This window comes from Moschus berezovskii, chromosome 6 (genome assembly GCF_049115385.1).
Source record: "Moschus berezovskii isolate FMDL1 chromosome 6, NW_MosBer_1.0, whole genome shotgun sequence".
Lineage (NCBI taxonomy): Eukaryota > Metazoa > Chordata > Mammalia > Artiodactyla > Moschidae > Moschus > Moschus berezovskii.
This window is the reverse complement of record NC_142465.1, coordinates 87,559,444-87,575,220: the sequence shown is the minus strand read 5'-3', so window position 1 is coordinate 87,575,220 and position 15,777 is coordinate 87,559,444. Positions and strand designations below refer to the sequence as shown.

At 41.7% G+C, this 15,777-nt stretch overlaps 1 protein-coding gene across 3 annotated transcripts in view; it reads right to left on the bottom strand.

Annotated features, from left to right (window-relative positions):
- Positions 1-15,777, bottom strand: part of TM7SF3 (transmembrane 7 superfamily member 3) — a 47,819-nt gene that overhangs the window by 24,690 nt on the left and 7,352 nt on the right. For 2 of the 3 annotated variants that reach the window (XM_055395100.2, XM_088837262.1), the window contains exons 2-3: positions 8,044-8,198; positions 1,339-1,489 (exon numbers count right to left, since the gene is read on the bottom strand). In XM_055395100.2, the coding sequence (XP_055251075.1) occupies positions 1,339-1,489; positions 8,044-8,198 (306 nt within the window). The remainder of the gene's footprint in view (positions 1-1,338; positions 1,490-8,043; positions 8,199-15,777) is intronic. The other variant, XM_055395101.2, reaches the window with a different exon arrangement.

Genomic DNA, 15,777 nt, shown 5'->3' with positions numbered 1-15,777 from the left:
ATGATCTGGTTTTCAGCCTCATGGTGTCACTAACATGACTCTCATTAAGGCCACCGCTGACTCTGGATTGTGCCACCACAGGGACATTTTCAGTCACTCTCCTGAACTCTCTGCAAAGTCCTATTTACCACTTCTTATAACGCTGGGCGTCCAGTCTCTCTTCTCACTGTCCTGTCTACTCCTTTGTCTTCTAATTATTCTTCAGCAGTTAGCATCCCCCAGAAACTGTGGCAGGCACTAGGAAATTATTTGCTATAATTTTCCTCCTTAAATCTCTAAGTTCATGCCTGGATGACCTCACTCACTTCCATGACTTTACTAACAGCTATTCAGCTGTTCAGTTGGATATCTAACCCCACTCCTCCTCCCTAGGCCCTTATTTTCAGCTGCCTACTATTCAAGTCCATCCAGATGTCCTACAAGTGTCTCAGAGTCAATGTGCCAAACTGAAGTCACCATCTAACCCCATCCCAACCCCCTAGAACATCCAGCACCACAAACAACCCATGTGATCACTATACTGATTATCTCCCAGCTGCCCAAATGGGAAGTCTGTGCTCCCCACTTTTAATAATAATAACCACTGGTCATTGTATCTTGTAATTTCACATTCCAAATTTCTCACATCCAGCCTGTCCTCTCCATCCCCTTCTCAGGGCCTCTGTTCAGATCTTCATTTCTCATTTTGAGTCCTGAAAGTTGTGTTGTCTTGACTCTGCTATGCCCCCTCCAATCCACTTCCCACATTGCTTCTAGGGTTAACCTTCTAAGAGAGGAAAGGCACCAGGTCATTCCCCTGCTTCAAAAGTCTCTACGCTGCCTCAGCAAAGAGTGCAGACCTCACATTATATACCACGACCTTCCCACTCTGGCTCCAGCCACACCCACTGTCCACCATTCTCCAAATACCCCATTTTTCTCCCACGCCTTCCTTGGCCTATTACCATCAACTAATGTGTGAGGACCATGTCTTGTTTTTTTTGTTTTTAATTTATTTATTTTCAATTGAAGGATAACTGCTTTACAATATTGTACTGGGGTCTCGGCCATACATCAACACGAATCAACCCCTCCTCTTGACATGTCTTTCTGTTACTTTTTCTCCAAGGGCTTCTCCAGTGTTTTCCAAATGAATACATGTGTTCTTCTAGTCCTACTCCCTTCCTGGGCTTTCACTCATCATGCTAATTCTCTGACTCCCCTGCTGTTAAAACCTTTCTAATTCGAAGTATTATACTTATAATAAACACTTTTAATAGGATTATAGTTATCTCTAAATTCTCACCCACAAGTCCTGCATTCTGGACAGTAATAAGGAGTTGATGATAGAAAGGTTACCGCTTTCCGAGTAGGACAGTGGAATGGCCACATTTTGGACAGGCTCAGGGTCTAATGTCTCCAAGCGCCAAGTGCACATACTCTGCTCTGGTCTAAGAATGGAAACCAGTCCTTTGTCAGTGCCCGTCCCCGAGGCATTAGGAAGGAGAGTCTGCAACAAGGAAAGAGGAGTCATTGCGAATCAGCAGTTGAACAAAGTGTTTCAATGCCAGCGTGAATCTAGTGCCCTATTCCAAAGCTTCTCAAAACCAAAAAGGAGTAAAAAAGACCTTCCTTAGGTGATTAAAGAATTATTTTCACCTCTATGTGCATGTGCCCACAAATACACATGGAGCAATTATTTAAAATATACACTCTTTGATCAGGAATAGCAGATACACAATAACATTCCCAAGCTTTTCAGTCCCTTCAGTTAGGATTTACTATGTCAAGTACTTGGCTTCGCAGGTGTTGTTAGTGGTAAAAACTTGCCTGCCAATGCAGGAGATATAAGAGATGAGGGTTCAATCTCTAGTTCGGGAGGATCCCCTGGAGGAAGGGATGGCAACCCACTCCAGTATTCTTGCCTGGAGAATTCCATGGACAGAAGAGCCTAGCGGGCTACAGTCCATGGAGTCACAAAGAGTCAGACAAGACTGAATTGACTTAGCCCGCATTTCAAGTACTAAGACTACTGGGTTACGGGCTTCCATGGAAACGACAAAACTAAAACAATTTAGTAACAAGTCTGATGTCCTTTATTCAACGGAACACCACTGATGGATTGGGGGAGGACAGTGCATCACTAGATGTAAAGCATGCTTCCCAAGAGATGTGGGGCATGAACTAGCTTTTTAGAGCATTAAAAGAGCATGCTCAGTTCGGAGGTTCGGATTTAGTCAGAAGACGAGCAAGTCCTATTTTCTAGGGTAAAGTGAGCTGGCTAAGTTGAGCTGGAGGATTGTGATCAGTGTAAGTTAGGTTTCCTTGACAGGCATTCCCTGTAAGTGCAGTCTTAGGTTTAGATTTGTGACGTGAGCCAAGTCACTAGGGTGGCCTCCATTTGTGGTCCCAATATACAAATTAACTCGACCACTACCGAGACAAAAAATAGAAGCTCTGCCCCCAAAGAGTTCGGTCCTTGAAAAGGACCGTTTTTTTTTAAAAAACAGAGCTATAATTTACATATTATAAATTACACATAAAGTATACCAGTATAAGTTTTGATAAATGCAGGCACCTGGGAAACCATTGTTAGGAGCCCTAACATCTGAGTAGCCAGGATAGGCCTGAGACCTTGCTTAGGCCTAAGTTTCGATTTCCTGGAGACAGGGTGGAGTCTAAGTTCACAGAAACTCCTCCCTAAGAAGATCCCCCCAGTGCCAAAAATAAGAAACTCCTCCCTAGAAAAGACCCGCTGGCGCCAAAAATTGGGCCAATCAGAGGAAAAACGGAAATCCCCCAGAAAAACCCCCACAGGCGCATGAACTGGCCAATGAGCTTCTGCGTGCACATGAACTGGCCAATGAGCTTCTGCCAGCTGATCTTTTGAACAAAAATAGGTGCTTATGTAATCTGACACTATAAAAACCCCTGTGACCTGGGCTGGGGGCTCTTGTCTGCACTCCACCGCGCTGGAGGAGGCATGAGCCCTAGCTCGAGCTAGAAATAAACCCCATTCTTGCTTTTGCATTGCTGCGAGTGTCTTATTCTACCAGTATGGGGGGACCGGACTCAGGGCATAACACCATCACCAAGGCCAAGACAGTGAACACAGAGGTCACCTTCGTCGTGCCCAGTTCTTCCTCTTCCTCACACCCCCATACGCTCTCATCCCCTCCCCCACCTGCTGGGAAAGCTGTGTGAATACCAAAGTACTGAAGTTGAGAGGTAGTAGATTCAGAGTGCTTTCTTAAAGTTAAGGAAAAGACCCTGATGCTGGGAAAGATTGAGGGCAGGAGGAGAAGGGGGCAACAGAGGATGAGATGGTTGGATGGCGTCACCGACTCAATGGACATGAGTTTGAGCAAGCTCCAGGAGATGGTGAAGGACAGAGAGGCCTGGTGGGCGGCAGTCCATGGGGTCGCAGAGTCAGACACGACTGAGCAACTGAACAAGAAGGAAATGGGAAGAAAAAAGTGCCACGTGGGTTTCAATTGGACAAGCTTAAGAGAGAATGACTAAGGAACTTAAGGGTCAAAAGTTTCGAAGAACTCACTGCCAAGACGACCCCAAAACTCCAAGATGTCACAAGTCATCAGGAAGTTACAAGAGAATCAGCTCTCTTCATGCAGACCACTCCCTTCCAGAATTATGCACAGTTCTGGTTATCATCTTCTCAGCAATATAAATATAGAGCGAACTAAAGGCAGCCCAAGAAAGGAACATGGTTATCATTAAGGATAACTATGACTTCCCTGGTGGCTCAGATGGTAAAGCGTCTGCTTACAATGTGGGAGACCTGGGTTTAATCCCTGGGTTGGGAAGATCTCCTGGAGAAGGAAATGGCAACCCACTCCAGTATTCTTGCCTGGAAAATCCCAAGGACGGAGGAGCCTGGTGGGCTACAAGTCCAAGGGGTCGAAAAGAGCTGGACATGACTGAGTGACTTCACTTTCACTTTCAAGGAAAGCTAAGATCCTTTCTGCATGAAAACTGAGACCCAAGATGCTGCTCATCCAGGCCACTTTTGTCACATCAGTCATGCAGGTACCCCTTCACCTAACCTCCATTTCCTCAAAAGTAAATAAACATTAGGACTACTTGGATGAACTATTATAAGAATTAAATTAACTACATGGAAAATCAAATGCAAAGGGTCCTAACTAGGAGGCTCAATGCATTTCCAGAGACCCCCATGAAATTATACAGATGTAGTCATACATTCTGCCAGGTAGAGTCCACGATTTCAGCATTCACCAAGTCTTTGGCCCCAGGAGCTCAAGGATCACTGGCGTAGCACACACTGGGCATGCAGTAAATATAACTGCATTTTTTTCTCCATCCCGTCTCTTCCTTCAAATGTTGTCTTTGCTGTGATGTTATTAAGAAGGAACTCATCTATGTGCCATTTTACTGTGTCTCCTAGGTAAGTGCCTGAATAGAAAGTTTCCCTTTGAATTTAGTGCCATAAAAAACTTGACTTCCCTCTGAAGAATGAGAATGTTTTTTTCCTTCTAAGAAAGTTATGAAATTCAACATGCTTTGATTTCTGCTCTGGCTGCAAAGAATTCCTGCAAAATCAATGTATGGGTCATATACACTATTATATCTTCAATTAGTATAATTCATTCTTTCCTCTTTTCCTCGATCAAACCCTTCCACTTCTAGTCTATTAATTTTGGGCTGTGCTGGGTCTTAATTGCTGCATGGGCTTTTCTCTAATTGTGGCGAGCAGGGGCTACTCTCTAGTTGCAGTGCATAGGCTTCTCATGATGGTGGCTTCTATTGTGGCAGAGCACCAGCTCAGGGTGCTCAGGCTTCAGTAGTTGCAGCACATGGGCTCACTAGTTGTGGCTCCTGGGCTCTAGAACACAGGCTCAACAGTTGTGGCACGTGGGCTTAGTTGTGCTGCGTGGCATGTGGGATCTTCCTGAATCAGAGATTGAACCCATGTCTCTTGCATTGGCAGGAGGAGTCTTTACCACAGAGCCAGCAGGAAAGCTTCCATATCTAGTCTATCAAACCACCACACACACATCTTCAAAACCTTTGTGGTAGGGGCAGGAAGGTAGGAACAAAAATTACAAAACACTTAGGGTGAAAGATACTACGACCAATGTCCATAAAATATAGAGAGACTGGACGAAGACAGCTTCGTTTAGCAAATTTCAGAATATTAGAAGGTAGGCTTGTGCTGTGCTGAGTTTCTTTTTTTTGTTTGTTTCTTTTTTTTTTTTAATCTTTTATTTTTTTTTAATGAGGCTTTTAATTAATGTTTGACAGAGCTGATTCAAGTTGAACAGACTAAATTTCTTTAAACAAACTTACTTATACTCCAGAGTCCTTTAAAAACTTAATAGCATTTATACATTGAAGGTATTTGATTTTCTTGTAACTAGCACTTCAAATGCAACAAGCATTTGAAGCAACAAGCATTTGACCCAACAAGCAAAACTTTCTACAGTTCATAACTTTTATAAATAAAATAAATGTACAGTGAATAAGTTCTCTGAAATATTTCAATATTTCTGCAGGTTTATTAACATCGTAAAATACATTTCAACTAAAATTCACAAATCTAAAAACCTGTTAGGCATTTTTAGGCGTTTTAAGTTGGAAATGAAGACCAATGTTACATCATAATATGCCAATTACAAATAGTACTTCAAATAGCAAATACTACAGTTTGTCCCAAACTTTAAAAACTATTCATGAACTCAACACTGAACTATTGATGGCTATGAGAATTGTTTCCTAGCCTTTTTGAAAATTTCAACCCATTTACGTTTAAGGTAATTATTGATAAGTACGATCCCATAGCCATTTTCTTTATTACTTTGGGTTCAAGTTTATACACTCTTTCTGTGTTTCCTGTCTATAGAAGATCCTTTAGCATTTGTTGGAGAGCTGGTTTGGTGATGCTGAATTCCCTCAGCTTTTGCTTGTCTGTAAAGCTTTTGATTTCTCCTTCATATTTGAATGAGATCCTTGCTGGGTATAGTAATCTGGGCTGTAGGGTATTTTCTTTCATCACTTTAAGTATGTCTTGCCACTCCCTTCTGGCCTGAAGAGTTTCTGTTGAAAGATCAGCTGTTATCCTTATGGGAATCCCCTTATGTGTTATTTGCTGCTTTTCCCTTGCTGCTTTTAATATTTGTTCTTTGTGTTTGATCTTTGTTAATTTGATTAATATGTGTCTTGGAGTATTTCGCCTTGGGTTTATCCTGTTGGGGACTCTCTGGGTTTCTTGGACTTGGGTGATTATTTATTTCCCTATTTTATGGAAGTTTTCAACTATTATCTCCTCAAGTATTCTCTCATGGTCTTTCTTTTTGTCTTCTTCTTCTGGGACTCCTATGATTCGAATGTTGGAGCGTTTAACATTGTCCCAGAGGTCTCTAATATTGTCCTCATTTCTTTTAATTCGTTTTTCTTTTTTCCTCTCTGTTTCATTTATTTCTACAATTCTATCTTCTAGTTCGCTTATCCTGTCTTCTGCCTCTGTTATTCTACTGTTTGTTCCCTCCAGAGTGTTTCTGATCTCATCTATTGCATTATTCATTGTATATTGACTCTTTTTTATTTCTTCTAAGTCCTTATTAAATCTTTCTTCCATCTTCTCAATCCTTTTCTCCAGGTTATTTATCTGTAACTCCACTTTGCTTTCAAGATTTTGAATCATTTTCACCATCAAAATTTGAAATTCTTTATCAGGTAAATTCCCTATATCTTCTTCTTTTGTTTGTGTTGGTGGGCAATTATCTTGTTCCTTTACTTGCTGGGTATTTCTGTGCCTCTTCATCTTGCTTATATTGCTTTGCTTGGGGTGGCCTTTCCCTCTTCTTGCAGTTTGTGGAGTTCTCTTTATTATGTAGTTTCTTCGCTGTGTGTGGGGTTGGACGGGTGACTTGTCCGGGTTCCCTGGTTAGGGAAGCATGTGTCAGAGTTCTGGTGGGTGGAGCTGTATTTCTTCTCTCTCCTTTAGAAGACAATGGGCTGCTTTTCTGGGAGCCTGAATACTGTCCTCTGCCAGTATTCAGAAGTTGTTTTGTGGACTTTACTCCGCGTTCAAATGTTCTTTTGATGAATTTGTGGGGGAGAGAGTGGTCTCGCCGTCTTATCCCTCTGCCATCTTGTTCCTTCCTCCCCAGAACACTCTGTGCTGAGTTTCTCAGTCATGTCCAACCCTTTGCGACCCCATGGACTGTAGCCTGCCAGGATCCTCTGTCCATGGGGATTCTCCAGACAAGAATACTGGAGTGCATTGTCATACCCTCCTTCAGGGGATCTTCCCAACCCAGGAATCAAACCAGGGTCTCCTGCATTGCAGGTGGATTCTTTACCAGCTGAACTACAAGGGAAGCCAAAGGTAGGCTGAGAACAAATAAAAATGTAGCACAACTTAATACAGAGTGAAATTCATGTATTAGTCTTGGGGATCATATGGACTAAAAATAAGTAGATCTGTAAAAGGTAACACAAATGGCAAAGCCTTAATGGCTTCACCTGATTCAGGATATTTGAAAACTTCTCAGAGATGAAGTTGAGGTTCAAGGGCTTAATAAGGACCTCTGTAAGAGGGTCCCAAATGCTGCTTGGAGCACAGCACTGCTCTGGTTAAACTAAGAGTTAGGATTCTTTTGCTTCAATGAAACTCTAAAGAATAAAGCTGATCCCATTAGGTGTCTTAGTAAACTTCAAGGCTAAATGCCCAAACGACCATAGAAATCCATTAAAAATGTATTCTCAGGTAAAAATCACTGAGGACCCAGTAGGGTAAGAAAAAGAAAAGGTGGGAAGTATGAAGAAAAATTAACTTCAGGTAGGAGACATTTGATACAAGCTGCCCTCTCCTCAAACTCAGAAGCATCACCCCTCTTTTAGGTCAGAGGTCACCACTCAAGAAAGGCCTCCTAGCCAGCTTAAATTACTAACTTGACAGGACTCAATCTTAATCTTTTGAAAATTTAACACATAAAGAGGCATTAATTTCTAATGTTCACACTAAATACAAGACACTAAATTGTGGAAATGGCTTTTATGGAAGTAACTCTTTGTACTTACCTCAGAAAAAGAAATTGTTGTATTCTGATACTGTGAGTGTATTTGGAAAATAACAAAAGTGACATTGCTGGAAATATGACGCAAAATAGCTTCCTCTGGAAAGGGCTTCTTGAGCTCCAGGTATCTAAATTTCCCCACAGAAAATTCCAGAAGACCTACAAGGGGAGAAATGTTTCATTGTAACATTCATACCTCTCTGTAACCAATTTCTAGGAATTGCATACTTAAACACACATGCAAGGTTAATTTAATCCTCAGAAAAAACTGTTGAGCCCTATTCACTAATGAGGATAATGAAGCTCAAAAGGCAGAAGCAGCATCCCCCACCCCTTCATAAACCTCCCCCCAACCCCGCTCAAGGTGACTCATCTGGAAAGGGTGGAACTGAGAACTGAAGGGGAAGAAAGGTATTTCCAAAGATGTAAACACCAGGACGTTCAAGGTGCTCGGCTTCTAGAGCCCAGGAAAATCCCTCTTTTGGTAGCAGCAATAACAACTCTATTCAGAACAGAATCCCTGAATTTAAGGATTAACAACCCTTATGAGTTGCCACCGATTGTAAATGCACTGGTACTAAAGAATATATTCTGAAATCAGTCCAGTTAGAGAGACACATCTGGCTTCAGTTTTATCCCACCCTTTACTAGCTAAGTGATCTCAGAAAAGTTACTTAATTCCCTTAAACCTCAATTTCTTCATCTGTCTAATAGGACTATATTATCCAGCTTGTAAAAGAAAGTGTTACCAACATGAGCAAAAATGTGTATTGAGTGTCCACAACAGGTACTTCATGAAAAACAGGTCTTCACGGAGTTTTTTGTTTGTAGAAGGATCAACTTCAGAGTCCACATAAAAGGTAGGTTGTAACAAGTTTTCCAACACTTCACCTAGGCTTTCCCACCTGCCAACCTGCCTCCAGTGTCTGGCTGTATTTCATTCACTCTATGTGTCTTTCTTGTAGTTGCTCACCACTTCTTTCCTTTTCTAACCTAATTCTCACTTCAGTTCAGTCGCTCATTTGTGTCCGACTCTTCACGACCCCATGAATCACAGCATGCCAGGCCTCCCTGTCCATCACCAACTCCTGGAATTCACTCAAACTCATGTCCAATGAGTCGGTGGTGCCATCCAGCCGTCTCATTCTCTGTCGTCCCCATCTCCTCCCGCCCCCAATCCCTCCCAGCATCAGAGTCTTTTCCAGTGAGTCAACTCGACACGTGAGGTGGCCAGAGTACTGGAGTTTCAGTTTTAGCATCAGTCCTTCCAATGAACACCCAGGATTGATCTCCTCTAGAATGGACTGGTTGGATCTCCTTGCAGTCCAAGGGACTCTCAAGAGTCTTCTCCAGCACCACAGTTCAAAAGCATCAATTCTTCAGCGATCAGCTTTCTTCACAGTCCAACTCTCACATCCATACTGGACCACTGGAAAAACCATAGCCTTGACTAGATGGGCCTTGGTTGGCAAAGTAATGTCTCTGCTTTTTAATATGCTATCTAGGTTGGTCATACTTTCCTTCCAAGGAGTAAGCGTCTTTTAATTTCATGGCTGCAATCAGCATCTGCAGTGATTTTGGAGCCCAAAAAAATAAAGTCTGACACTGCTTCCACTGTTTCCCCATCTATTTCCCATGAAGTGATGGGACCAGATGCCATGATCTTTGTTTTCTGAATGTTGAGCTTCAAGCCAACCTTTTCACTCTCCTCTTTCACTTTCATCAAGAGGCCTTTGAATTCCTTTTCACTTTCTGCCATAAGGGTGGTATCATCTGCATATCTGAGGTTATTGATATTTCTTCCAGCAATCTTGATTCCAGCTTGTGCTTCTTCCAGCCCAGCATTCCTCGTGATGTACTCTGCATACAAGTTAAACAAGCAGGGTGACAATATACAGCCTTGACGTACTCCTTTTCCTATTTGGAACCAGTCTGTTGTTTCATGTCCAGTTCTAACTGTAGCTTCCTGACCTGCATACAGGTTTCTCAAGAGGCAGGTCAGGTAGTCTGGTATTCCCAACTCTTTCAGAATCACAGTTTATTGTGATCCACACAGTCAAAGGCTTTGGCATAGTCAATGAAGCAGAAATATATGTTTTTTTGGAACTCTCTTGCTTTCTCCATGATCCAGCAGATGTTGGCAATTTGATCTCTGGTGCCTCTGCCTTTTCTCAAACCTGCTTGAACATCTGGGAGTTCACGGTTCACATACTGCTGAAGCCTGGCTTGGAGAATTTTGAGCATGACTTTACTAGCGTGTGAGATGAGTGCAATTGTGCAGTAGTTTGAGCATTCTTTGGCATTGCCTTTCTTTGGGATTGGAATGAAGACTGACCTTTTCCAGTCCTGTGGCCACTGCTGAGTTTTCCAAATTTGCTGGCATATTGAGTGCAGCACTTTCACAGCATCATCTTTCAGGATTTGAAATAGCTCAATTGGAATTCCATCACCTCCACTAGCTTTGTTCGTAGTGATGCTTTCTAAGGCCCACTTGACTTCACATTCCAAGATGTCTGGCTCCAGGTGAGTGATCACACCATCGTGATTATCTTGGTCACAAAGATCTTTTTTGTACAGTTCTTCTGTGTCTTCTTGCCACCTCTTCTTAATATCTTCTGCTTCTGTTAGGTCCATACCATTTCTGTCCTATATCGAGCCTATCTTTGCATGAAATGTTCCCTTGATATTTCTAATTTTCCTGAAGAGATCTCTTGTTTTTCCTATTCTGTTGTTTTCCTCTATTTCTTTGCATTGATTGCTGAGGAAGGCTTTCTTATCTCTCCTTGCTATTCTTTGGAACTCTGCATTCAGATGCTTATATCTTTCCTTTTCTCCTTTGCTTTTCGCTTCTCTTCTTTTCACAGCTATTTGTAAGGCCTCCTCAGACAGCCATTTTGCTTTTTTGCATTTCTTTTCCATGGGGATGGTCTTGGTCCCTGTCTCCTGTACAATGTCACTAACCTCCGTCCAGAGTTCATCAGGCACTCTATCAGGTCTAGTCCCTTAAATCTATTTCTTACTTCCACTGTATAATCATAAGGGATTTGATTTAGGTCATATCTGAATGGTCTAGTGGTTTTCCCTACTTTCTTCAATTTAAGTCTGAATTTGGCAATAAGGAGTTCATGATCTGAGCCACAGTCAGCTCCTGGTCTTGTTTTTGCTATCTGTATAGAGCTTCTCCATCTTTGGCTGCAAAGAATATAATCAATCTGATTTCGGTGTTGACCATCTGGTGATGTCCATGTGTAGAGTCTTCTCTTGTGTTGTTGCAAGAGGGTGTTTGCTATGACCAGTGCGTCCTCTTGGCAAAACTCTATTAGCCTTTGCCCTGCTTCATTCCGTGCTCCAAGGCCAAATTTGCCTGTTACTCCAGGTGTTTCTTGACTTCCTACTTTTGCATTCCAGTCCCCTATAATGAAAAGGACATCTTTTTTGGGTGTTAGTTCTAAAAGGTCTTGTAGGTCTTCATAGCACCGTTCAACTTCGGCTTCTTCAGCGTTACTGGTTGGGGCATAGACTTGGATTACTGTAATATTGAATGGTTTGCCTTGGAAACGAACAGAAATCATTCTGTTGTTTTTAAGATTGCATCCAAGTACTGCATTTCGGATTCTTTTGTTGACCATGATGGCTGCTCCATTTCTTCTAAGGGATTCCTGCCCACAGTAGTAGATATAATGGTCATCTGAGTTAAATTCACCCATTCCAGTCCATTTTAGTTCGCTGATTCCCAGAATGTGTACGTTCACTCTTGTCATCTCCTGTGTGACTGCTTCCAATTTGCCTTGATTCATGGACCTAACATTCCAGGTTCCTATGCAATATTGCTCTTTACAGCATCGGACCTTACTTCTATCACCAGTCACATCCACAACTGGGTATTGGTTTTGCTTTGGCTCCATCCCTTCATTCTTTCTGGAGTTATTTCCTCACTGGTCTCCAGTAGCATACTGGGCACCTACCGACCTGGGGAATTCCTCATCCAGTATCCTATCATTTTGCCTTTTGATACTGTTCATGGGGTTCTCAAGGCAAGTATACTGAAGTGGTTTGCCATTCCCTTCTCCAGTGGACCACATTCGGCTGTGGTCCATGTGATCAGATCAACTAGTTTTCTGTGATTATGATTTCAGCGTGTCTGGGGCTGCTTTGACTTCTGTGTGGTTCTGGGTTCCCATCTCACCCTTTGCCCTAGAGTCAGTGTATCTCTGCATAAACAGCAGAGTTCGCAAGCATTACATAAGCAGGCTTGGGTGTCGGATTCTAAAAATAAACAAAAAGATTTCAATTTAATATAGATAAAAAGGAGTCAATGAGGTAAAGATTATATTCACCAGAGTCTTACTTAGAGTGCAATGATCATTTTTTTTTTTTAGAAAGAAATTTGAGACAGTTGGAGCTGAAAGAAACACTCCAGACACTAAATAACTTCCTAACTCATTCTTATGTACCATTTCCAAAGAAAACTAACTTTTTCAACACTTCCTGCTGTTTTCGTTGTTAACACAAGTACTCCATCTGGATGATTATAAACAAGAAAGACTATTAAGAATGGCTAACCAAGAAAGCCAAACAGAACATATAAATAGTGGAAGAGAATAAAGGTTTTTTTTGTTGTTGTTGTTCAGTCCCTAAGTTGAGTCCAACTCTTTGCAAACCCCTGGACTGTAGCCCATCTGATTCCTCTGTCCATGGGATTTCCTAGGCAAAAATACGGGAGTGGGTTGCCACTTCCTTCCTCAGAGGATCTTCCCGACCTGGGATTCGAACCCATGTCTCCTGCTTGGCAGACACTGAGCCACCTGGGAAGCCCAGAATAAAAGTCCCTCTCTATAGTACCTTTGTAACTTAATTTTTTAACTGATGACAAAGAGGTTATTTGTGGTTATAATTTAATTTCTAAAAATCCAGAGAAAATTTTAATGAAGGTGGTGTATTTCTTCTTTATGTAACAAGAAAAACATTTCATCTTTTATGTGGAACAAAACTCCAGCCCAAAGAGAGGTAAAAATATTAAGAAGTGACTAATAGAATCAACGGAAGTCTGGAAAAAGTGGCGAGTTTCCTGTTTTGTTTGTTTAAAGGGAGTAAGGAAAGCACTTTAATATACCCCAGGCCTTCCCATCACCATGACTACTCTATTGTGCTCAGTCTCTAAGTCGTATCCAACTCTTTGCGACCCCATGGATGGTAGCCCACTGTCCGTGGGATTTCCCAGGCAAAAACACTGGAGCGGGTTGCCATTGCCTTCTCCAGATTACTTTACTAGGAAGCCAAAATTATGTATAAAATTAAGTGGATCTCAGTAAATGGCCCTAAAAACCTTTCATGTTTTGCACTTTAATTTTGGTATCATCTATCCGCCATCTTCCAAGTCTTAAAACTATCCATAAATTCTAGTCTGCAAAACTAAGAGCAGGATCAGTTTGTTCTCCTAGGAATTAATTAGATTTCCATCCTTGAACTGTCCACAGCACTCAGTTCATTCACCAGCCTGCATTTTCAAGTTACATTTTCAGTTTTTGTGTTTTCAGAGCCTCCCCACCTCATTTTCTCTATTTGACAAATATTTATTTAAGTACTTCCGCTGAAGTAGTCACTCTGCCTCTTGGGTATTGTGACCAAAACTGATGTAAGCAAATTTATAAAGCTTATTATCATTTAACACTTAAATTTGCCCCTAAGCCTGTCTTGGAAACTCTTTTGATAATCTTTATGTCTGTCTCCCATTACATGGTCCTTGAATCAGAATACTCTGTAGAACCTTTCAGTCAGTTCAGTCACTCAGTCATGTCCAACTCTTTGTGACCCCATGGACTGCAGCATTCCAGGCTTCCCTATCCATCACCAATTCCCAGAACTTGCACAAACTCATGTCCATCGAGTTGGTGATGCCGTCCAACTATCCTGACCTCTGTTGTCTCCTTCTCCTCCTGCCTTCAATCTTTCCCAGCATCAGGGTTTTTTCAAATGAGTCAGCTCTTCGCATCAGGTGGCCAAAGTATTGGAGTTTCAACTTCAGCATCTGTCCTTCCAATGTATATTCAGGACTGATTTCCTTTAGGATTGACTGGTTTGACCTTCCTGCAGTCCAAGGGACTCTCAAGAGTCTTCTCCAACGCCACAGTTCAAAAGCATCAATTCTTCGGCACTCAGCTTTCTTTACAGTCCAACTCTCACATCCGTACGTGACTACTGGAAAAACCATTTATAACCTTTATAAGCCCTAAAAGAGATTGATGCTATCAGCTAGTGAAATCTTGGTTTTCTTAACCTTTCCTTAATCTATCACAACTCAGAAATACTTGGAGAACCAAAAACCTCCAGTGATTTAAAAGACAGTAGGGAAAGACACAACCATAGAAATAAAAACATATTACTAAACAACTGGTAACTTAACAAAATAACTAGAGGTACTAAAAGTAGGTATTTCTGGGAATGTTTGCAAAGATCATGGCATCTGGTCCCATCACTTCATGAGAAATAGATGGGGAAACAGTGGAAGCAGTGTCAGACTTTATATTTTTGGGCTCCAAAATCACTGTGGATGCTGATTGCAGCCATGAAATTAAAAGACGCTTACTCCTTGGAAGGAAAGTTATGACCAACCTAGATAGCATATTAAAAAACAGAGACATTACTTTGCCAACCAAGGTCCGTCTAGTCAAGGCTATGGATTTTCCCGTGGTCATGTATGGATGTGAGAGTTGGACTGTGAAGAAAGCTGATCGCCGAAGAATTGATGCTTTTGAACTGTGGTGCTGGAGAAGACTCTTGAGAGTCCCTTGGACTGCAAGGAGATGCAACCAGTCCATTCTAAAGGAGATCAATCCTGGGTGTTCATTGGAAGGACTGATGCTGAAGCTTAAACTCCAATACTTTGGCCACCTCATGCGTCGAGTTGACTCACTGGAAAAGAGTCTGATGTTAGGAAGAATTGGGGGTGAGAGGAGACAGGGACGACAGAGAATGAGATGGCTGGATGGCATCACCGACTCGATGGACATGAGTTTGAGTGAACTCTGGGAGTTGGTGATGGACAGGGAGGCCTGGCGTGCTGTGATTCATGGGGTCGCAAAGAGTCGGACACAACTGAGCGACTGAACTGAACTGATGCTAAGTGATTTTTCTTTTCTTTTTTTTTGACCATGTGATCTTAGTTCCACAACAGGGGCTGAACATGGGCCTTCCCCATTGAAAGTGCAGAGTTCTAACCACTAGACCACCAGAGAGTTCCCGCAATTTTTCTTTTCTTTACACGTTTCATTGTTTATAAAATTCCTATAGTGATCATGAGGTGTTCTTACCAGAAATAAAATGCACAATTTGGAGAAAATCTCCATCTTTGATGGCACTCAAAACACAAGTTCTACCTTCACTCTTCATCTGAAACTTATAAAATAGAGACACATCCAACCTAGATAAAATGCTGACACTCTCAATACTTCTGTCACTTGTTATGTTTTTCCCTCAAAATGGTAATACTTTTTCAGATCAGTTATAACCATATTTAAAAAGGCTGATCATATTTAAAATTAAGATAACGTCATCACTTCATGGCAAATTGACGGGGAAACAATGGAAACAGTGAGACTTTATTTTCTTGGGTTCCAAAAATCACTGCAGATGGTGACTGCAGCCATGAAATTAAAAGATACTTGCTCTTTGGAAGAAAAGCTATGACAAACCTAGACAGCGTATTAACAAGCACAGACATTACTTTGCCAACAAAGGT